Source organism: Cupressus sempervirens, chromosome 2, assembly GCF_028749045.1.
Source record: "Cupressus sempervirens isolate cs-2001-9-10 chromosome 2, ASM2874904v1, whole genome shotgun sequence".
Classification (NCBI taxonomy): domain Eukaryota; kingdom Viridiplantae; phylum Streptophyta; class Pinopsida; order Cupressales; family Cupressaceae; genus Cupressus; species Cupressus sempervirens.
The window spans coordinates 770,624,889-770,650,089 of record NC_143119.1 but is presented as its reverse complement, the minus strand read 5'-3'; the positions used below and the strand labels follow the sequence as shown (position 1 = coordinate 770,650,089).

The 25,201-nt window shown below is 37.8% G+C and overlaps 1 protein-coding gene across 8 annotated transcripts in view; it reads left to right on the top strand.

The window, feature by feature from the left end:
* The window catches only part of DBE1 (debranching enzyme 1), a 360,131-nt gene that overhangs the window by 271,810 nt on the left and 63,120 nt on the right, over positions 1–25,201 (top strand). For all 8 annotated transcript variants that reach the window (XM_089815520.1, XM_089815524.1, XM_089815521.1 and 5 more), the window contains one exon: positions 11,998–12,135. In XM_089815520.1, coding sequence (XP_089671646.1) covers positions 11,998–12,135 — 138 coding nt within the window. The remainder of the gene's footprint in view (positions 1–11,997; positions 12,136–25,201) is intronic.

The following is a 25,201-nucleotide window of genomic DNA, read 5'->3' as shown; positions in this document are numbered from 1 at the left end:
GTGTACCCAAGGGAGACATAAGGGGTATTTTAATATATGTTTTATATATTACACATCTTTTATCCCACATTGCCCATATGAGTTGAGCGGACCCTTGGAAATAGAATAAAAGGAAGCATTTGTGGCTTCATTGGGTAGGTTGAATATGAGAAGAAATTGGTGTGTGAGTTGCAGCTCCGTTCTTGGCATTTGAGGACGTCTATCCTCTCTTGTAACATTCTAGACGTCATTCCCTTGGGGTTTGGCCTTTGGAATTCTTTGTTATTGGCTTCATTACCAGGCAGTTTAGTTGCATTTCCGGCTACAGGCAGATTTGATATTTTGCTCATATCTTCTTCACTACTTGTCCGACGCTTATGCCGCTTGGAGGGAATGGTATTATGAAGGTAGTGGACTGATTGGAGGACAAAGTATTGTAGCAGCAAGTTCGTAAGCATGGGCTGGAGTATTATGTCAATACTGCTGAAGTAATTAGTGAGTTGATAAATCTGCCATGTATTTGGTTTATGAATTCTGAAAATAACATTTTATTAGCAGCAGTTCATTTCCACTTTGCATATCATTGTAGTTTCTTTCTTGTTTATGTTGTATGATACCAATTCCATGCACGAAACACAACAAATAATAAACGTTTGATTTTCGGAGTTATAAGGGGTTTAAAACATTAAACGGAGAAATAAGAAGTTGAATGCAAACTGTTTGACATAATTTCTTTCAGCAATTTGGTTTAGTTTTTTGGGACATCCAGGGGTGCCCATTACAACTTGCATTGTAGCATGACATTCAAAACGAATGCCCTCCACCGAGTTTCCTTGGATTCTATCATGGTATTTGCAAGGAATGCACTCTACCAAGATGTCCTTGGATCGTTATATTTTTCTATTTAACCTTTCATTCTATTAGACATTTCTATCAAAATTGAAAATAATTATTTATTGCCTTAATTGATAATTGTATTTTATATATATATATATATATATATATATATACAAACCTTTACTTGATGTGATATTATAATACTAAGAAGACCCATATATGTTAATAAGTAGAGTAGCCTTATATATTACCTTTCCACTAGTGGGCCCAATACTCTGTATTATGCGAGAAGATTCTACCTCGTTTGGTCACCAGTCTAGGATTATGTTGCATAAACCTTTGTCCTTACTAGACGACACTGTCTTCATGTTGCACTTAACTCGTGTAGGGAACGGATTTAATCCCTTACCTAAATGTCCCGCTGCCAATAATGTGCTTTGTTTTTCCTGTCCTGTTGACAACTCTATTTTTTGTGTTGTCCCTTCATACACATAATGTGGTACATATACCCCGCCCGCACCACATGGGTCGTACTCTTTGGTCAATGTACTTGTATAGGGTGACCGACCCATAGGGTGTGTTTATCTAATAATTAAGTGCGCTTAGCGCTTAGTTTTGTTTATAGATTTGTTTTGTATTTAATTTGTTAGTTCCTATATATTACCTTTTTGATTTTTTTAATTCTATTTATTCATTTAATCTGTGTATTGACTAATTTATTTATTTTAATAATAATTATAGATCTTTTTAATCTTATTACAACTCGGAATGTCGATTGTGATTTAGTATTAAATTCTATTATTAGAGAGGTTATAAACCTTGCAATTCTTTATCAGTAAACATATTTATAGGACATTGTGAACCTTTGATCTCTTAGAATAGTTGTCATTCACTGTCAATGTAACATACTCAAAAAGTGGAATTGTGTTAGTTCGGGATTTTTCAAAGTTGCCATTTTTATTCTTTATTTTTGGTTCATTCCCGCTTTCAAATGTTTATTTTGAACCATTGGTTCTGCCAAGTGTCATATGCAATTTGAAGTCCAATAAACTCTTTTAAATTGTTCATTCACAAACCTCATCCTTTCAGTCCCTTTTTCCTTCAAGCTTATTGTTGACCAAGTTTGATCCTCGGATTTCCTTTGTAAACATATTGATTGAGGTCATGTTCAGAGATTTGATTTTCTTTAATAACTCTTGAACCTCTTGTACCCTTTGTACCATTGGAACTAAGTTGAAAAGGTTCAATAGGTTCATCACTTCAACTCGTTTTCGGTCTTCATGCAATATTATTAGTGAGCCCTAGCCTTACGTGTCACGCAGTTCAATTCTTAGAAGATGCACTACAACTAGATGCCTCGTTCGGTCTGACACACCTATGTGTGACTTTATCATTTACAGAAGGGTAATAAATTGAAGTAAGGCAATCATCAAATATCATGCCGAGGTTTATTTTTAAGAGGTGAACGGGAAATTTGGGACATGCGGAGGCAACATATCATTTAAGTTGCTCGCTTTTTATTTAATGACAAACTCCATCTTGTCTCATCCTCCTTTTCCTATGGCATGTGTAATTCATTATATCCTTCCCATGATTAATGCACCAACAGGAATTTGAGGAAGGAGAATTGTCTTTCGTAGTTATCATAGTTTCTACTCTTTAGATAACTCGTGTTCTTTAACTCTTTTTCCTTCACCTGTTAGCAGGAAAGATTGTGTTTGCTTCTTTAATTTTCAAGAAACGGGAGGGAATTCTAAATCATGAAGTCTACTTTGAACATTTTTGGGAATTCCCACAGTCTATCTAGTAAGTCGCCCATTGTATCAGACAGACCTTTTAGGTGTTGACCTAGGAGAAATAACAAAAAGGTTGTATGAGAAACTTGCAGAACCCTTTTCTACCAAAGTCTTCGATACTAATTTCCTTTTGGCCTCTACCTTCTTGTCAGCACATCCGTGTCTAGAATTCATTCAAGAATGTATTCATATGTATGACATGCCTAGTGGAAATATTTTGAGGAAGGGTAAAAGTATATTGCTGGGTATCACTAGGGGGACCATGTCCAAGTTGTTTCATCTCGAAAAACAATAGTTTGCAGATTTGACTCTTGCCTTATCACTGGCCAGGTTTTCAAAAAAATCCAATGTTTATAAAAATATCATTGCAAAGAGCTGGACTGAAACTTTTTTAAAAGGCGGCTCTAGGTTACCCAAAGTCCTCCAAAAGGGTCAAATGATCTCATAGGTTCATGACGTGATGGTCTTGTTGCACTGAATTTGTGGTTCTTCGGATGTGCCCTCTTTTGAAGAATGTATGTACTTCTACATTCAGATTAATTTGAAAGGATCCCAATTCTTAGACTGGGCCCAATTGATTGCTAGTTCTCTGAGAAACCAGCTCCAAGGAGCTTCAAGCACGAAGAAAGATTTTTATGTCTTCATATTTAACATATGTGCTGGCCAGTACTCAAGATTTGCAATATCTACCTCATGAACCCTGGGTAGAAAATATCACTATATATAACTACTACCCTGTGTTACATAGAGACAAAATTTTGTAAAACTTCAGGAAGGTTCATGATATTTTCTCAGGGAAATTGTGTTTTGAAATGAAAGGTCCTCACCGTAGATTCTCTCCTAAATCTTCGAAGTTTTTCAAACTTTTGGTAGCATTTACATCCAATATCCCAAGTTCACTTACATGAGGATAGGTGGTTTTGACGAGGAACCTTTAAGACTCCCTAGATTTGCCTGTGAGTGTTTCATCTTGGCAGAGGTGTCTTGACAACTGATATCAGTCATAAATAAGTTTTCCACTGATGAAGCTCTTGATGTCATTTTTCCACTCAAGCTAGGTAAACTAACTTGTAGAAGTATAGAGGATGCTACATGCATAAGTTTAGATTTAATTAATTTACACCTTGGCTCCCATCATGCTAGACAGAATTTTGATAGCAAAGGGATAGCTCATAGCTTGTTTGAATCTCGTGTGAAGTTTTTGCATGTTCCTAATATTGAAGACTTTTGGGAAGATTGTGTAGATGAACTGGAAGTTTGGAAGAGAGAGTATAGCAGGTTCACCATTTCCTAAATTAAGCTCTTCCATTTAGATTTGGATATAAATGTCTCAGATATTAAAGAAGATAAAGCAGATTTAACAGGCACCCAAATAACCGAGTCTTTGATTTCTAACAAAGCCATTATAAATTGAGATTCTGAAGAAGACAATATTCTTGAAAGAACAAGGACAATGCTTCAGAGAAAAAAATTCTTGGTTAATAATGAAAAAGACCCAATGTGCTGTAAAAATCAACTGATTCTTGTTCTAATGCTCATTTCAAATCTGCAAGTAATGGGAGATCCGCAAGGATTAATAGGGCGCAAAGCAATAACCCTCCTCTGGTGCAAAAAGCTTGTTCTAAGAGCAGAAACAAGATGGCAACACTTGTTGGGCCTAGTGAAGCTATTCAGGTTGATAGTGAACTTGACAAGGATACGGGTGGTGTACTGATTGATAATCTTGAGCGAGTTCAAATGACTATGGGAACCTCTCCTCAGAGGATAGAGAATTTGAATACCTCAGTTAAAGGCAATGAATCTCAAAAGGTTCCTAATTCCACACCAAATTGGTTGGTGGCCTCAGTTAACAAAAAGAGGAGCCTAGTCCTTGTTTGCTTCCCTGTTGATGGCATTGTGAGTAAGTACACTACCAAAACTTCAAAATCCAAAAGAACTAAGAGTTTAGCTAGAACAATGTTCAATCAAGAAGGAAGCAACAACATTGTTGAAGTGGCCACTTATAATCACAAAGATGATACTGGTGCGTTGGACTTGAGTAGTTTTGAGATTACTCGCACCAATATGGGGGTGATCAACCGAGAGACGAAAGAACACTGGGTGGAATTATCCATGAAACAAATTATCCTGCAATCACAAAAGGATGGTGTTGAAAAGAAGAGATTGAAGGCAAAAATCTATACAATGGCAAAATACATAAGATTATTAAAAGGGCAAAGTTGAGCAATTGATGGTTCATCTTGGCCCACATTTGATCCCAGTGCACGAGAGAATCAACAATTGATGAATGATCTAAGAAAGGGGAAGGCCATAATCTTTGTCATCCATAATTGGATAGACCGTGTGATAAGTCTACTTACTAAGTTTATACAGGACCTGCACAAGATATTTACTCTTGCTGAAGTAGTGATACGTGAGGCTCGTATACAAGTGATAGTGTGGAAAGAAAAATCTGAAAGATTATCAGCTATGGTCACTCAGCTAGCAGATGTAGAGGAGTATGGTCAAGATAAATTCCTGGAGGAAAATCTGTTACAACTGGTTGATGTAGGGCTGATCCTTATATTACAAAAGAACATAGCTTGGCAGGTCTCTAACTATGGTTCAGCCATTTCTTGTATATAGTCTTTTGAAAAGGAGTTCAAGAAAATTCAGGACAGCGTGAATAAGGATTTGCAAACCATTAGTTCGACTACTTTGGCACATTTCAAAGGAGGTTTAGATGTAGAAGCATTGGTTAAGCAATATGAAGAACCCCTAAATGCGATCAACGATGGAGCTGATCTGACCACTATAGATCTTACCAGAATCGCTAAGGTAGGAACCATGATCAACTTGTGCAACCAACAACTTCCGGTATATCTAGATAGTGTCACCAAAATGAAACAAGATAGGGATACGTGGAAAAACCGCCTGCAAAGCATAAAGAGCCCAAACAAAAACGCCATATCAAAGTTCATCAGTGCATACAAAGTCTGGAAACTTGTGCAGGGACCTTCTACCCAGGATGAAGATGAAGAAGAAGAAGAGCCCTTGAAGAAGCATGTTAATGATTCTCTTTAGGGAATCTTTGCTTTATGTTTCTTTTCAAGTTTAAGTTTTAAATTAGTTACTTTTGGGGTTTGCGAACCTATCAAACTTGGTTATTTTAACTACTTTTAAACTATCTGAGAGTTGGGTTTTGATGGAGATTCTAGGACATTCCTTTATTTAAGCTAGAAACTCAGTAGTGTAATGGGTTGGCAGTTTTTGATGGATATCATACTGTGAATTTTAATCTAGTTTTAGTGGCTATGCAAATGTTTTAGTTTTCCAACATTATATAGAAACATGATTTTTTTGGATGAAAAGGATCTCATATATATATATACATACATACATACATACATACATATGTATGTATGTATGTATATTCGAAGATTGTATGCTTTGGATTGTTTTCTGTCGGTTTAAGATTGAATCGACATTGAATTGTTGGATCTCTTTCTGATGTTGGATGCCTATATTGAGCATACACTAGATAATCTATCTATTTCTTATTTATTTTGAATAGTGATTGATAGAGAAAATATGCGTTATCTCCGTTTTATTCAATTCTTGATTTATTTAGGAGAGTGTTTTCATTGAATATTTTATAAGGGAGCTGAACCTTACCCAAATTCAGAGAGAAATTAAAGAAGTTAAGATTCCTCAACTATTGGACAACATCATCCCCTCCAAAAAGTAAAGTCATTTTCGGATGACAATTACAAAATATTCGAGACAGATTAACAAAATAGAATACACTAACTATGACTAACTATAATAGGATAGATCTTTTTCCGTAACATCACGTTAACATTTCTCCCATGCCTACACCAAACTGGTCTCCAAAACACATTGCATATGTAGCGTCTGTAAACACAATACTGTCACCTTAGCCAATCTGACCTTGATAGCCACTTGTGCCACCTTCTCTACTTCGAACGCCTGGGTACATTGAGCCAAGTGTCACTCTACTGCCTCCAACTAGACGATCAGCTCCTCCGAGCTCTCTATGCATCCACCAAGACAACCTCACGTCCAACACCTACACCACATGCCTGAAAGTGTAGCACCCCTCTTGAAAGGCTTGCTCCAGTGCCCTCTCCATCTCGCATACAATCACTCCATGCCTGTAGTAGCTCCAAGTCTCATCAACTAGTGACACTTCTCACGATTGATAACTGAATTGACTGGGGATCTAGGGGGCATCGCCCCTAGCGAGGTTGAGGGGCAGCACCAAGACCAAATTAGCACTCTCAAACCTACATAAAAGTCCATGGAACACACATTTTTGTGATTTTCTTCCAATCGCACACTCTTTCTGCCAACTGCTTATGTTTTCTTCATTACCTGTTTATGTCTTTCCTTTCGGCACCATGCGTTATACATTATGAACATTTTTTATTTGTCATTGTCACTTTTTTTTTAGAACCTCTGATCACTCTTCTTCTGTGTCACATTGTCTCCCTACGGTATCCACTTTGCACTCTTCTTGATGTTTCCTATTTGTTGGAGAGTCGTACGACCTTTTCTTCTCAGGCTCCTATTGTACGGAATGACTCCTTGTCTCCGTTCCTTGTTCTGTTCTAAGTTCTCCAGGCTCTTGCCATATAATGGTTTTGAGTTCTTAAATTGCTGATGTTATAAATCCATGCTTCTTCGATGCCATACGGCCGTACGGTCTCCTTGCTACCGTAAGGTCTCCTCACTCTAGTTGTTGATTCTGTATGGACTGTACAACTTGTTTCTTCTATTGCCAATGTCTATACAAGTTCTCCATATTGTCCCTTCTTCTTTGCCGTATGGTCACCCAATCTCCAATCAATTTGGCCATACGGTGCACCTCCAGGTCTCTTCTTGCAACTTTCCCAGCCATACAATGCTTTGTTCCTTTGATCGTATGGTGTTCAAGGACCTTGCACTATTCTTCTCATGCCCGTACGGTCATACGATGTGGTCTGTTCTCTATTGTCATCTTTCTCCTTGGTGGCTGTATGGTGCCTTAATCTCCTTCTTGATGGTCATACGGTGACTTTAATCTTCTTGATGGCTATACGGTGACTTTATAGTCTGTATTTAATTATTTCATACTTCTCTTATTTCCACATATTTATTTTAATTCTTTATATTTACATATATACATGTTTTATCTATTATTTATACTGTCTCTCCATTGCTCGTCTACGAAGGTGCGTTATTTCTTTCATGATAGACTTTCAGCTTCAACCCATTCACTGCATTGGCTACTTCCTTCTTGTCAAGCATTCATAGTTTTACTGCTCTCTTATCACCCACCTCACGGATTTTATATGGCCCGACCCACTTTATTTGAAATTTGCCTAGTCTGATCTCAGTGCGCCCATTATATTTCAACAATTTTTGTCACGATTGAAATCTGTTCAACTTCAAGTACTTGTCGTGCCATGCCTTATGCCTATTTTGTGTAACCTTCATGGCCCATACCATGAATTCCGTTGGCTGCCACTCCTTGCCATCAATAACTGTATTCTTGATTCTAGAACCTTCACTCCGTACAACTACAATTTTTATTAAGCCCTTCCTCTTTTTTTTTGTGCAGACCGTACGATGTGTTTTCCTTGTTGTCAGCACCTTTCTACTATATATGTGGTGCGGTGTAACATTTTCTTTCTGTGCAGTCCATTCACCGTGTACTGTATAGTTAAATCTTTCCTTTTGTTGCGTTTGTACGATATATTCTTCTCTTCAACTTCTGTCGTAACCGTCTCTCCTTCTTCTGCTTCCTTGTATTCTTTCGAACATTCATTTTCCTCTCCTTTCTCACCTTTGTCAACCCTTAACATATTACAGCTCAGAAAGAGCTCGTAATCCTCCATCTGCCAGTGGAGTAGGTCATTCATCGAGTCTAGGTCATCATCATTCGACCCTCCTAATCTCAACACTCCCTCTTCATCAAGTTCCATTCGCTTCTTCCTTTTGTCATCCCCTCCACCTTCGCCTTTGGAATCTGACTATGCTACTTCCTCACCTATCATCTGTGTGTGTAGGTTGATTATGAATCTTCAGCCTCTGCGTTCCATGGATAGGGTATTTTGTTTCTAGTCATGTTTCACTTTTGTTTGTACCAGCCAACTTTGTGTAAGGATAGCGTCATACCCTCTTCTTTTTAGTGGAATGACCACAAAATCTAGTAAAAATGGTTGCATTCCAATGGTTACCGGCTGCACCATCAGGGTTCCCAACAATTTGATTCCATGCTGATCAACCGTGAATAACTGGAATGTAGGTGGCCACAGCGTGGGTTGTCCTAACTTTTTCCATATATCTTTTGGTAACATATTCATGCCTAATCCTCCATCCATAATTGTCTGTCAGTACAGTGCCTAGAATGCCCATCTCAACTACTGCCGGATGCCTTATTGTCGTAAGTGCTTGTAGTATCGGGGCTGCTGCCGTTGTTCCACTACTATCCCTTCCTATTTCCTCCATTACTTTTGGAAGTGGCATCATATATAGAATGACCGTCCACAGCTATGGCATTGTGAGAAGGTCATTTAATTTGATAGGGACTTCTATTAGCATTATCTACCTTATCATGTTTTGTTTCGCTAAGTTCCTTTTTGAAGTATTGATAGTGTCTTTTACTTGTGATTTTCCTATTTTCATTTGCCTTTCCAACTCTGTTTGTGCTTTTTGTAACCTCTCCTTTTCTTCTTCTGCATCAAGGTATTTCGCTTTCTTCGCCTGCTCACGTGTAACCGCTAGTACCTTCTCATCACATGTTACAATGCTTAACAGATTTACCCCTTGCTTTGGGCATTTTGAATCTTCATGGTCCCCTGGACCACACCATTTGCATAGTAGCTGTAGCGTCTACTTTGTGGTACAATCTCTGACAAAATGTCCCTAAAGATTGCACACACGACACTGTATCATTGGCCGTCCACTCGTGTCGTACCATATTCGGCTCCGGCCTCCATTGTTATTATTTTTATTATTGCCACCCCTTCCACGTCGATCATTGTTGTGATATCCTCCCAAAGTTGCATTGTTGTTTGTGTTATTTCCGATGGACACTAACTGCGTTAGTAACACTTGCTGGTGTCCTTTTGATTTCATGTTAAACGGGCACTCCTTTAGGAAATGTCTCGCAACCTGACAGATATCACAAAACTGTTTCTTCGGGCATGAGCCCTTTGTGTGGCCATCCTCTTTACAATTCGTGCACCATAGTTCTCCCTTCATTGAGTCTGGAATCTTTTTCAAATTCTTAAATTCTTTCATCATTTTTAGCATATCTTTTTGTAATGCTCGAATTTTCTTGTTTGATTCTTTGTCACTACTACTACTTTTGGATAATGAATCGTCTGAATCCGACGATTTATGCTTCTTCTTCTTACTTGTCTTCTGTTCACTTTCCAGATCCATCGCATGTTTATACGCATTGGCATACGATGCTGGTGGTACAATTTTCATCTTTTTTAGAGCCGGTCGTAGCCTCTCAACAAACCATCATTTCTTCAATCCATTAGCTAGTTGACTCTCCATCTTCCCAACCAGCTCTTTTAGTTGTCTCGCATAAGCACAGATTGTTTTGTTCTTTCCTTACTTTGTGCTATATATCTCTTCTACAATTTCATTGTCATCCCGTAGCAATCGAAACTCTGCTATGAACTCTTTTCTGACATCCACCCATGTAGTCAGTTTCTGAGGGTCGGCATTCGCAAACCAATCAATTGCCACACCCCGTAGGGTTGCTGGGAACTGCTGCACCCAATCATCTTCATCTATTACATTGTTTTCTGTCCATATCATTTCGGACGTCTTGCAATGCCTGATCGGATATGCCATTACGTCACCATTGAACTTTGGCAATTTCTCCTTAGGTCTTGCCATCAATACTTTCTTTTGTGGTACTTGTGTACTTGTACTGTTCTGAACACCGGTGCCGTTTAAAGTAACCACGTTGTTTAGAGTACCTGCGTTGTTCTCCACAGCCGTGCTGCTTCAGACAACCGCCTTGCTTCCAACAACCGCGTCACCTAGTGAAAGGAAATCTTCCTCAAGAGAAGTTCGATTCTCTGCCTATATTCGTTTGTTAGGTGTATCAGGAACGAAGAGTTCACTCCATGCTCGTGCTCCCTCGGCACTTCAAGCCATGTGAGTTGCTTCCCTCCCATTCGGATGCTCTACCCTCAATGTATACAGGTTAAGGAACTCCTCCTTTGTTTCTTCCACCAAATTCAGTCGTTGTCGAGTCTCTTCTAGCAATTCCTCAACACTCCTTGGCTTACTAGGTGAATGCACTCCCTCCGTCTGTGCTCCTTTACCCCCTTAGTGTCTGTTGGCAACTGCTGAAGCTTTTGTCTGCGCTCCACCTGCTGTGCTAAAATTAAAACTTCTTGTGTTGTACGTATTTCATCCTTGTCTTTTATCTTATTTCTATCCTTGTTAAGCAAATTCGGCATTAATCTTCATAACATTTCCTTCATTCCAAGTTCATCTGGCAATGGCACCAAATGTTTACCGTACAGAGTAAAAGATACTTAACGCATGTAGTATAACAAGATATAACACAGAACAGATACTTTATGCATATACGCAATATGCACATTACAATTATTCCAATGATGATGATTACAATTTTGATTCTCCAAAGTCCCTTCCGGATGGTGTACATATACTTTCTTGAAGGGGTGACTCAACTGTCACGTGCCCTTTCGGATACTATTCTATCCGTCAGCTACAATATAGAATTTATCGACAACAATTGTATTTGTGTTGTGAATTTGGGCATAGAAGCTTTTGATTATTTGTTTTATTAAAAGACAAATCTGTTTACCAACAAGTTGGTAATTTACAAAAGACTAAATAGATGTTTAATAATTTCTTTAGTTATATATATTTGTATGACGAGTAAAAACAATAACTGCTGTGACACTATTGAGACTAATTCTCATATGCAGTTTATTCAATATAGTACACTGCAAACAGGGCTACCTAAAATTAAGACTTTCATGACAATATATTTGAAGCACATACCTTTTCTTAAAACAGCCACCATATATGTTATCTGATTTCTTATTACATATTGTGAGTCAGCTTCTTGTTGAAATTCTTGATAGTCCCTATACTAGACAAAAATTAATATGTTAATCAGACCATATTATTTTAGTTAATGTGATACGAATTTGCTCAGAGAGGGAAAAAATTGCAGTAATGACTGCTAAATGTCTAAAACTGAATCATGCACCAATATTTCTTTGATGTTTGTTTGACTTTAGAAACTAAAGTTGATGACTACATACTATATGCCCCTAATTAAAATTCTAAAAGAATTCGTGAAACTAACTATATGGTGGATGTGTTTGATTTGTTGCAGTTCTTTTATTGCTGTCAGTATCAAACCTGAAGACAGACAAAGTGAAGTGAGATCTACTTGGGATTTGTACATTGCTTTTAATTCTCAGCAATCTTCAGAGAAAGTCACTTTGCCTCAACTTGCAGATGGAATTCTATGGTAGAACTTTTGTCCTATTCAAACCCAAATGACATTTCTTTTAAAATTTCTGATCAATTATTTCTACACAAAATGCTGGTGTTTCATGTAATATTTTAGAATGTTGGCACCTAACCATTGCGTTTTTCTCTTTTCATATTTTTTAATAAAACTGTTGAGTTCTTATGATTGAAACTAATGTAACTAAAATAAGAGAAACATGAGATGATGATGATACTGGGGCACTGGTATAAGAAGCTAATAAATAATTCATGTGTGTTATTTATACAAAATTGGAACTTAAGAAAAAGAAAGACAGCTGGTAATGGGAAAAGGTAGCGGTTATGTTTTTAAACTAACATAGACTGACTCTATCGCATAATGACTTAAATGAAAAATTGGATATGGTTATGCATTATAATGTGAAAATTTTCTTTTATGTATCCCTGCAACTTAATTATGTTATTTTGGCTGACTTGTCAGATAGATAAGCTGGTAATAAATAAGGGATGTTAATGTTGTTATTTTTACATTAGAAGCTTTCCCTTTTGCTTATAATCTGTGTTAACAGTTCACTGATTTTCTTTCCACTGGCTCAGTGTATCTGAGCTTGGGTATACTAAATCTAGATACATTATGTGCACAAAAAATGTGCGGAATTGAATGAGAAAATAGCTGATAATTCACAATTCCTTTTTTGTTGCCAAATGTTAAAAATAAATTAAAATGGTTTATATTACCATATCCGCACATAAAAAATCAATAGAAATTTTTTAAATGCTCTTCACTGAGAGTGTCAATGTCATCAGCTGGGTTGGTGGATCAAGAAGCAACTTTGGTGTTGCTCCCATTAGCCACACCATGCAAATGATGCCAGATAGCTGTTTGATATCTCTCATCCTCAATCAAGAGTGCTTTATTAGAAATATGTTTTTAACTTTTCTGTCATCTGTTCTTTAGAAAACTAGGTTTTTGGGATCCTTAGGCGGATTATTGCTGGGTTCGCCCAAAGTCATGCCGTAGGAAATTTCGATTCAGCCTAATACATTCCCAAGCTTAGGGCAGAACCCTAGGTAAACCCAAGTTGGACATACACTAGGATCACATTTGGGCTCTCACAAAGGTTGGTAACATACCTAGGTCCTGCGCCATGTCCTTGGATTCAGCCTGCATATATTCTAAGCATTATGCTGGGAAACCCAAGGATGTATCTCGTTTTTAAGTGTGTATCTGTTTTGAGATGTTCTTATGATGGGGGAATGCTTATGGGATGTCCTTAGTTCTTCCTAGAAAATGGGAAATCACAGGAAACATCTCCAAAACAAGGGGACATTACAGTCCTTTCTTCCCGGGATTGCTTGCCCTCAAGCAATCTCAGTGCCAGATGTTGCAGGATGATTCGCCCTCCCAAGTGACATCTTTATATGACAAATCCTTCTAGCGAAGTAGATACTCCCTGATGGACCTGTTACGCAACTTCCTTTCTCTGATCTCAATTACCTGTATTGGAACCAATACTAGCTTCCCTTCCACATTAAGTGGAGGCAATCCAATGGAGGGTACTACATGCTGATCGATCATTATCTTGAGGCAAGAAACATGGAAAACATTATGAATTCTGCTGTCATCTAGCAAGTCTATCTCATAAGCAACCTCTCCAACCCTTCAAGTAATATGATAGGGACCATAATATCTAGGCTGAAGATTTTTGGACCCACTCTTCTTCAAGGAGCTTTGCCTGTAAGGTTGGAGATGAAGGTAAACCATGACATCCAACTCAAAATTTCGCTCTGTCCTACGGTGATCAACGTACATCATCTGTTGATTTTGAGCCTCTAGAATGTTCTTCTGAACAAATCTAAGAATGTTTTGTTGATCCTATATCCAATCTCCAACTAGTGGTGCCCTACTGTCCAATCTACAAATGATAGAGGTTTTCTGCCATAGAGAGCTTGAAATGGAGTCATTCGTGGTAGGAGGAGTTGTAGTAGTAATCCTTTAGATATAACCATTTAACCCAAGTTCTCTACTATCCTGCTACATAGTTCCAAAGATAACCCTCCACCCATTTGTTTACAATCTCTGTCTGTCCGTCCATCTGTGGGTGGTAACTCATGCTAGGTGTCAATTCCGTACTTGCCAATCTAAATAGTTCCCGCCAAAAAGTGCTAAGAAATTTTGCTATCTTTATCGCTCACAATGGTTCGAGGGAGACCATGTAAACGAAAAACCTTTCAAAAAAATAACTTGACTACCTGAGAGGCCGACCAGTTTGCCACTATAGCAAAAAAGTGAGCAAACTAAGTCAATCTGTCCATACCCATGATAATGGAATCTCTGCCCTGCACTTTCGGCAATCTTGTAATGAAGCCCATGGAGATACTCTCCCATTTCTGTGCTGGAATAGGAAGAGGCTGTAATAATCCAGCTAGAAACTCATGCTTTGACTTGTTCTATTCACAAGTCCGACATTCTTTGATATGCTAAAGGACATCATCCTTGAGGCCCTTCCATGAAAACCTTTCTGTGACCTGCTTATAGGTTTTGAAGAAACCTAAGTGTCCTGCTAATGGTGCATCGTGAAGAGTCTCTATAATCTTTCCTTTGAATTTAGATTCTAGTACAAGGTAGATCCTATCCTTATAAAAAATCCCATCATCAACTACCTTGTACCCGTTGTCGTAGAGCTGTCCATCCATAATACTTGGCTAAAGCGTGCATAATGGCTAACATTTCCTTGTCATAGGTGGAGTACAATCTCTTACTGTCTTTGAGCTTCCATCTCACATAAGCTATCAGACGCCTATCCTGCATTAGAACTGCGCCAATTCCTCTCCCTGAAGCATCACACTCTAGGACAAAAGGGCGAGTGTAATGTCCCCTATAGTATCTTAAGAATAACTTTAAGGATAGAAGACTTTCCTCTATTGAATTATCGAGGATATGAAATAAGAACCAATCTATTGATTCAAATTGCGATATCTTATGGCTTTCCTACTCAAGGAAGCATGTGGAATGCACTTGTGATTACTCACTAATATATATTTAATAAAGGATTGGATGATTGCTGCGATATGACATTAAATGTAAAGGATATGTCTTATTCTTATGACCAATGATTATCTTTCATATGTTCTCTATATGTATAAAATCAAAGTGTGATCCTTGATGATGTTATGACAGGAATAGAAACTACTCAATTGTAACTTAGATAATACTGCCAATTATATCCATCTGTTGATGATACATGTTTGCAAAAAACTCTCTTTGTTGGGACTATTAAGTTGTATGTATGATGTGCTAGTCAAATGTTTTCCTCTACTCTTCTCTGTCTATTGTTGTCTTATTACGTGAACCATTGTGCCTTCTCTTATTTAATTTTCTATTTCCTTATTATGTCCTATCTTAATTCAAGTTTCCCTCTGCCTTTCAAGCAATTGTATTTACCACGATGGTGTTGGTCTTCAATTCTTTTCCACTGGATGCTTTGTGGTTGTTGATTGTTTCTTACAAGTTGTTTCGAATATGCAATTTCTTGGTTCCCATTTGTTCACTGTTATCATTCCTTCTCTATCCTTCTCCCAACCACGTTGATTGGTTACAAATAGTCTGATCTCCTTCTCATTGCTTTGTGTTGCTTCGCCCGTCACGTGTATCTCTAACTGGGGTTAGTTTGTAATCCTTCCCTCTCTATTCATTCTTTTCTTCCTTCTGAATTGTGCTTGGTCTGAAACTCCTGTGGTGATGTCTAGTGTTGGTGGCAACATCTCTCTTCTCCGTCAATACCTTGTATACAATCAAATATGTCGTTGAAAGAATTAAGTTCTCCATTTTCTTCCCCTAGGTCTGCCCTATCAATTTTGCCTCCTTACCTTCTTATATTTCCTACTATTGGAAGTCGTGACCTTTCAAACAATGAAGAGTTGTCTTCTCTAATTTTTCATGATTTTCTAATGGAGGGTTATGATATATAATTTGTTTGGGCAGCAACCATAATTGATACTTTAATAGTTTATTCCTCCAAGGTCCTTCATATTAATATTATATAATGGTTTTGAACAGGGAAAGGCAGTGATAAAAAGATGTTAATGTCATCAAATTATGAACGAAAGAGAATGTCGACATCCTTATCAATATGGTTGATGGATTTTGGCCAATACTATTATTAATAATATTTCAGTTCATTACTTAATCTCACTCTCATATACCTAGTTCCATTTTGTATGGAAACCATAGGGATAGTATGAATTTTGTAACATATTGGATCTTAATAAGTTATTAGTTTATCATAATGTACTAATTATAGTATATTATTTTTAGTTATTAAATGGTGATATAGAATTTATCGATATTGTATAATCGATATACTCAGTTATATTATATTATATTCACATTATAACTATTATCAATTATATAGTATTATATTGTATTAATTCGATCTCTTAAAATATATTTAATAATGGATTGTGTTATAATATTTATTTATTTATTTATTTTAATTTAATAGTATTTACTAAATTCAACTCAAAAATGGGGGATATCATAGTGAGAGAAATTGGGAAGTGCCAAAACTAAACATGTGCTCATCACCTTCTTGAGCCTATTGGAGGTCACCTCTACATCATCTGTCCACTTGAATGCCCCTTTCCATGCGAGATCGGTGAGGGGAGCTGCTGTCTAAGAGAAGCATCTAGTAAACCTCCTGTAATAAGAGCAAGGACTGAGGAAGCCCCTCAAATTTGATAGGTTCCTCGAAGGGGGCCAATATAGGATTGCTTGTATCTTTTCCTGGTGTACCTTCACCCCATCTGCACCAATCACGTGTCCAAGGTAAAACATCTTAGTCAATCCAAACCCACACTTCGACTCCTTCACAAACAATGAGTGCTCCTCCATAATGCTAAGTATCTAATCTAGGTGCTATAAATGCTCCTCCCAAATTTTGTTGAAAACTAGGATATCATCAAAAAATACCAACACACTCTTGCGCAACTGTTTCCTAAAAAATATGGTTCATGCATGACTGAAATGTGGCCGATGCATTGGTGAGCCCAAATGGCATAACCAAGAACTCATAGTGTCAATAGTGACAGTGGAAAGCTTTCTTATGCACATGGTCCTCACGAATCCTTATTTGATGGTATCCAAATCTAAGATCTGTCTTTGAGAAATAAACTACCTTGCATAATTCACCTGGTAACTCATCAATGCGAGGAATATGATACCTATTCTTAATGGTCCTCTTATTGAGAACACTGTAATCAATACACATGTGAATAGTACCATCCTTCTTCACTGAAACTACGAAAGAAGCGAAGGGGCTGAAGCTAGGTCTGATGTGCCCCATGTCTAATTGTTTCTTAGTCGTTCTTTCTATTTCTTCTTAGTATTGCCTAGGATGACAATAAGGAGTGGTAAAGATGAGTTTGGCTCCCTCTTCCAACTTAATGATATGCTCAAACCCTCTGTTTGGGGGAATGCTCGAGGGTATGTCCTCAAAAACCCTTGTGTGTATCAAGCACCGACTGAATGTCAACACGAAGCTGCTGTCCTAAACCTATGTCGCCTTAGAGAAAATGAAGCAGTGTGCTGCCGACTCCAAGTCATCATGTCTTATAATAGCCTCCATCTTATGAGCTGAAATCAACCTGGGTCCACTATCTAGCATGTCCTTGAGAATCACCTGCCGACCATCCTATAGGAATTCTAGTTGCATCTTATCATGATCAACTATGTACTTGCTAATAGTCTACAACCATTGGCTTTCCAACATGGCATCTAATCCATCCAAATCAACAACATAAAAATCTGCTTCTAGAAGGAAGTCATCAAAGTGAATCGATAGCTTTGACACTTTCCCTGTGCACCTCAATCGATCACCTTCAACCACTCTATCTTTGAACTCATGTATATCATCAACCTGTAACTTCCTCTTTGAAACCCAACATGTGCTTATGAAGTTATGTGATGCGCCTATATCTAAAAGACACATAATACGCTGCCCTCTAACTACAACCTTCAAGTGAAAGGGGTGACCCATGGGATCACTAGATAGGGAAGCTATGATAGGAGGTTGTTCTACAATGGATTTCTTTTTCCTCTCTTTAGGAGGCTGCTCCTCATTTTCTTCCTCATCGCTGCCCTCTTGCTGTTGATCCTCTTCTTCTGACAGAACCTCAACATAATGTATTTTACCTTTGCCAAGACATCTGTGATCGATGTCCAAGGATCATTACAAGTGAAGCATAGCTTCTTCCTCCTAAGTTCATTTCGAGTCTCAAAGTCCAATCTAGGTGGGGTAGTCTTGTTCTGGTTCTTGTTCTTTTGGAATGAAGTAGACCCCTTATAAGGTTTCTTAAGAGGCTGTAGTATTGAAGAGGTGAGTCTAGATCGTGTGTGATCTTAATAGCATCATCCAAATTGTTTGGTTTAAGGACCTTGACCAAACCTCTAAATCTGTCCTGTAAGCCCTCAGTGAACAACATTACATTGTTTTGTCATATCCGGAACCATCACTGAAATCCGCTGAAACTCATCAATGAAGTCACCTAGAGATCCATCTTGTCGCAACTGCGCAAAATCCTTGTAGTAGACCTTAGTGTCCTTCCTGTCAAAACAGGTGATTAGTTTAGAGCTGAAAATCTTGTAAGATGTAATGAGACCATGATCCTAGATGACCAGCCTATGATATCACCATTCATATGTTGCTCCCTCTAAATGCCTTGTGGTGAATTTAATAGCTTTTGTATAAGACATGGGCTTAAGTGTTAGGTAGGTGTCTAGCTTGTGAATCCAAGCTCTAGCGGATGTCTTACTACTGCCATCAAAAGTGGGAAGAGATAACTTGTTCATGGCGTGCTTCAGGTCCCTATTCTATGCCCTAGGCCTTCTGTCTTGCTGTGATCTTTTTGTTTCCATTTTTTGATTCATGTATTCAAGAAAGGTCAAGTTTTGTTTAATCTAATTAGGGAACAAATCCCATTCATCGTACATAGCCATAACATTATCTGAGAGTAAGCCTGGTGCAGTGGTTTGGGCTACTTCTTCGACATTATTTTCTGCAAAAATGGACATCAGTGGCCTATCAGTATTCCATGAGGGGGCCCTAGCAGCTCTAGGAGATCTAACCACACTACCACCTCCACTGTGATGACTTGGTGCTCTCCTGTGAGTCAGAGCTAGCTACTAGATAGCACTTGTAAGTTGCTGAAGTGCGGTAGCAATAGTATTTTATCCATCTATGATAGCTCGCAAGGTTTCCCTCACTTCTCATTCTTGTTCATTCTCATTATGAGCCATCTGGGTGTCCTATACCTATATAACTTGTTCAACCTATTCACCCTATATGTTTGTGACAAAGGTTAACTCTTCGTCAACTTTGTAACTGCCCTCAATATCAACCTAGTCTGAAGATCCAGCCTGTTTAGGTTAGATGTGCTAAACCTATATGGTCTTCTATTCATGCTTGTCTGACATTATTCCTAGTTAACCCAACACTTACCCACAAGTCGGCAGGTCTTGTGGCTCTGATACCACTGTATGATTCCACGTCTTAATCTAATTTTGAGAAATCAAATTTTGACTCTTGGAATTTTAACAAATAGTTGGTTTGCAAATTTGGATGTTGAACATGCTAATGCTACTGCAGTATTCTTCTAAGGTTATTAACTAAATTTATTTTAAAGAAAGTACTTACTAGGCATATCATGAGATACAAGGCACACTTAATCTTGGGCTTAAGTATGAGAAAGTTGACTTTGACTTACATGGGTACACAGACTCAGATTGGGCTGGAAGTGTTACTAATAGGAAAAGCATTTCAAGATGTTTTAGTTTAGGTTTAGCAATCATATCTTGGATATGTAGAGAACAGGCATCCATAGCACAGAGTTCCACATAAGCTAAATACATTGCCGCAACAATGGCCTCTCGGGAAGTAGTTTGGCTTAGAAAGTTACTTGTGGGATTATATGGTCAACCCATGCATCCTACTATTATTCATTGTGATAATCAGAGTTCCATCAAACTTTCTGTAAGTCCAGTTTTTCGTGACAGGTCCAAGCATATTGAAATTCCTTACCATTATGTAAGAGATATGGTAGATAGGAATACTGTAAAATTAGAATAAATTTGCACTGCAGATCAGATAGCAGATATTCTTGCCAAACCTCTCTCTTGAGTGAAGATAGATCACTTCAGGAAAAGACTTGCTATGGTTGAATTATAATATATTTGTATTCTTTAATTATTAATAATTTTGAATTAAAATTATTATTGTTAGGCTATTCACTGTTATGGGCTTCACTATTTGTATTCATTATTTAAGAGGTGACGACCTCCGAGATAATGAACACTTGTATAAAAGATTAAATGAGAGACGATGATCTCTTTGATAATGTGTTGAATAGTAGAGAACTATTGTCAGATCTAGATGAGTTCAAGATCATGTTGTGATGTAGACATTTCTATGTCTATGAGTCACAACTTGGATAAAGGAAGAATTTATTTATTCTCCGGATTTTATCTTGTGTTCTAGTAGTTCTTAACTCAGGATCATGTTGTGATATAGGACTGCCAGTACCTATGAGTCACAACTTGGATAAAAGAAGAATTCAATCATTCTCCAGATTTTATACTATATATTACATTCTATGCAATACTATTATCACAAGTATAAGTGATAAGACATATCACAGGTATAGAAATATGACATAGTATCATGTGTTCAATGATACCACATGCTTAGAAGATTCAGATAGATATAGAGTATCAATCTATGCTTATTCATCTTAATTGATGATGCTATATGTGTTATCTCTTAGTATGAATATCAAGTTAAGAGGGAGTGTTAATTCTGTAACTTCGATCTCATACTGATTTGATTTTACAGATTGTATTGATGATGTAATGCACGTATATCCTCATTTGGATTCGCCTCTTTAATATGCCTTAGATTGTTAACGTTATCAGTGACCTTCCTAGGAGCATTTATTAATGTTTCTTTGCATGATTGTTGTTAGTATATTTACTAACAAATTATGTTAACTAGGAGACACTGATCTTGGAGTATAATAACTAAGTTATATATAAGGGCCAACCTAGGAAGAGACATGTCCTTTCTAAGGACATGACTCTTGGGTGCATTATAAATATAAGGTTAGAATGAGGTTAGATAACACACAATACAAAATAAACTTTGCTTCTCTATATTTCTGCCTTATATGAATTATTGCAGTGTAAGAACATTTTCAGAATTGAGATTATACCATTGAAGACACTTAATATAAGTCTGATATAGACGATTATCTTCAGCAAGCAACTAAGAAGGTATTATTTCAGTCTAATTCATACTAGAATTTGTAGAAACTTTACAAGACTTTCATATGAGGTGTCTTCAGGATGTTCTGACCAAAGTAACGTGACTTGGACCCGATTTGGACTTAGCAAGGGTAACTTGACTCGTGACCCGGCTTAGACTCGACAGTGACTTAGCAAAGTGAGAAAACCTCAAAATTTTGAGATTTGTTAGGATTTAAAAAACATTCTATGTACCCATTATTGAATAAAGCTTAAAGACACAATAACATCATGAAATAAAAGGCAATTTGATCACAATGCACATACTTAGAAGTTAAACATATATCGATTACATTAGTACAAAGTTACAAACTACAAAGGTAAATTGCTAAATACTAAATAGTAGGTGAAAGAAATAGAAAAGTAAAACATAGATATATAAAATGATAAATCCATGAAACCCATCAAAATGTATATCAAATCCATGAATCCAACACATCAATAGTCATCATCAAATGTTCCAAATTCCAGTCATATGTTATCGTAAACAAAAAGTTAAAACAAGACTATAGCTATGGCTTCTAGTCATCACCCTCATCTCCATCCTCAACCTCTACCTTAGGCTCAGTATAATCTATAAAATGCCTCTTAGTAAGGCATCTAAGGCAGGTCCTAGATGACTAATTAGCCATAGCATCAACTTGTGAGGTGCCTCTAGGATCAACTGTAGTCTTTGGCTCTACCAGTGCCTGTGAGGTGCCACTAGGAACAACTGTAGCTCTTTGGTCTTGTGTTGCCATAGCCACGACCTCAAACTCTCTATCTGCCTCATCAACCCACTCTAGGTCCTCATCACCGAAGACAGGATTAGTAGCCTTTGTGATCCACTCAGACTCTAGATCAACCTCCTCTAGAGTAATCGGAGAGGTGTCACTATCCAAAATCTCCCTGGTCCTAATGCACAAAGACTAGCTTATTCATTTTCTCCACAGACAACTTGTTACGCCTCTTCGAGTGGATGTGCTCGAACATGCTCAAGTTGCGCTCACATCCAAAAGAGCTACTTGGCTAGCTCATTTTGCGGATGGCGATTTGCTAAAGGTTTTTAGTTAAGGCCCAAACATTTGCCACCATCTATCTGAATTTTGAAAAAAGGAAAAGAAAAAAATATTTGTCTCATTTTGAAATTTGAACTTCTAAGCTAGAAATTTAGAAACTAGATTGTATAAGGATTAAGGTGCAATTTTTATTTAGCTGCAATTTTGTCCGACTTTTGCAAATTTGACTTGAAAAAATGGGCCTTGTTGCATTATTATAGGCATCCATCTCAAGCAATATATCTATTGCATTAGTGGCCATCTTCGATATCACAGTGTATAGGCCACTAAGAACCTCCTTGTCTGTCTTGAAATCTTTACGGAAACGGTATGCCAAATTGAGGTAATAGGCTACTGCGTGGATGGGTTTATGAAGCTGATTTTGCCATCTCCTATCAATTATGTCCCAAGTAGGGCCATACTTGTCCTCAATTCCTACATATTTCACCTTAATAGCCTCCTTAGCCCTATCCATGCCCTCATATATGTAACCCATAGCAGGGTTCTCCCCATCAACAACTCATAGAGGGGCTACAAGGGGCTCAGTGATCTACAAAATAATTAAACAAAATAACAATTTAGTGAATGATGAAACTTTGCAAAGTTGCACAATGAAAATAAAACAAAAATATGTATGAGATAAATTAATTTATAAAATTTTAAGACAAGCTTTTAAAATTTAAATTACCTCCACAATCTCCTTGCATGGCTCTCAAAAACCTTCTTCATCATAAATGCATTTTGTTGCATCTATCCGTGCAAGGGTGGTGACAAAGGAGGAGGAACTCCATTGTGGACCAACAAACATGCACCTCAAAGCTAATCTTGAACTCAACAAGGATTTTAGTATGATAAAATTAGAGGCAAATCTTGTGACACTGGGATGAGCCAACTCCTTTCCCTTCATGTATTCCTCATAATGCTGAGGACCAAGGCACGATTGTAGATGAACCTGCAAAGATGTTTGGCCTTAGCAACACATGATTTCACCCATTCAAACTTGCCAATATCTTCTAACATGAGGTCGAGGCAATGGGCCACACATGGAGTTTAAAAGATTCTTGGGTGTCTCTCTGGTAGCCTCTACTACAATCAAACAAAAGCTCTAACCCTCCAAAGCATCCCATTCTTGACAGTTTCTTCAAATTAGACGTGTGAGCTTCAATGTATTACAATTATTCAATGAGCCCTCCCACGATCAATCTTCTCCCGCGCTCGGTCTTCCTCTCCTGTGATCGACCTTCCTCTTGGCATTAATGGAGATCGTCATTAAGTGGTTTCTTATGTTCAGGTTGCATTTGGACTGCCTTGCTCGACTTGCTGGCTTGTGGATTACTGCGTTCAAGTTATGTTCCGGTCATGTTAGGGTTGTCTCCTTGTTCCTATGTTCGACTTGTTTATTGGTCCTTATGCTCTCATGGCTTCTGTGCCTTGTCTGTCCTTCCTTGGTAGTCTCCACATGATTCAATTTACAACCTTCTACTCCATCGTCATGTGTCTTCTATTCTGACGGCTTTCTCTGACATTCCTCCATGGGTCTCCTTTCTTCATTGGTTTCTCTTGCATTCCTCCACGAGTCTCCTTTCTCCATGGGTCTCCTCTCTCCATTAATCTTCTACTTTACCAGCCCTTCATTTCTCTACCCTCTACTGTGGTTTCTATTGCATGCATGTTGCTAGTGTGGGGGTCAAGGAATTTGTGTATTTTTCCCTTCAATTACAAACTGTTGTATTATCTCTTTGATCTTTGCCATATTTTTCGGTGCACGCATACCTATTCAGTGGTGTGGTATTTTTAAGGAGTTTTCTTCCTTTCAGCTTGTTGCAAAACAATGACACTCTCTCTCTCTCTCTCTCTCTCTCTCTCTCTCTCTCTCTCTCTCTCTCTCTCTCACAATAGAGTGTTATGAAAGCTCTTTTAGGGTCTTAAGGATAAATAAGAACCAAAAAAAGTGATTTTTAATGTTTTCACTTTGCCAAATGTTGACTATCGTGGTCAGGTCAAGCAAGTCATGACCCTCAAGTCACACCTTGACCTACGAGTCAGGCGAATCAGCCTCCCTGACCCGCCGAGCCCGAGTCATGGGTCATTTCGACCCTCCTTGACTCGCTAACTCGGGAGATTCGTCCGACCTGTGACGAGTCTCGTTACTCTGGTTCTGACTGAGTTTCAAGAGTAGAACATATATCTTTGTTTATGATAGGATTTTGATTTTCTAACTCATCATAATTCTTTGCCCTTTTAAAAGCAATAACTTCCTCAAATATAACATCTCTACTAAGTTATATTTGCCTTTGTCTAGGAATGAATATTCTATATGCTTTTTGATGTTTCACTATATCCCACAAAGATTACTTTTCTTCCACAGGGTTCTAGTTTTGTGCTCTTCTCTTTGGGTACATGAATGTACACAAGGTAGCGAAATATCCTTAGATGGCTTATGTCAGGGTTCTGTCCGATAAAGGTCTCCTCAGGAGTTTTGTTATCAAGATGGGAATGTGGACATCTATTTTGAATATAAATAGCTGCCCTAGATGCTTCTGCCCAGACTCCTTGGGTTCAAAAAATGGTCGCACGTTTTAAAGGATGAGCTCTAAGCTTGGCCAAAACAATGTTGTGGAGGTGAGTCTGTGACATCTGATGATATGTCAAAAAAGCAATGTCTGAATTCACTCAATAGAGGCCCAATTGGA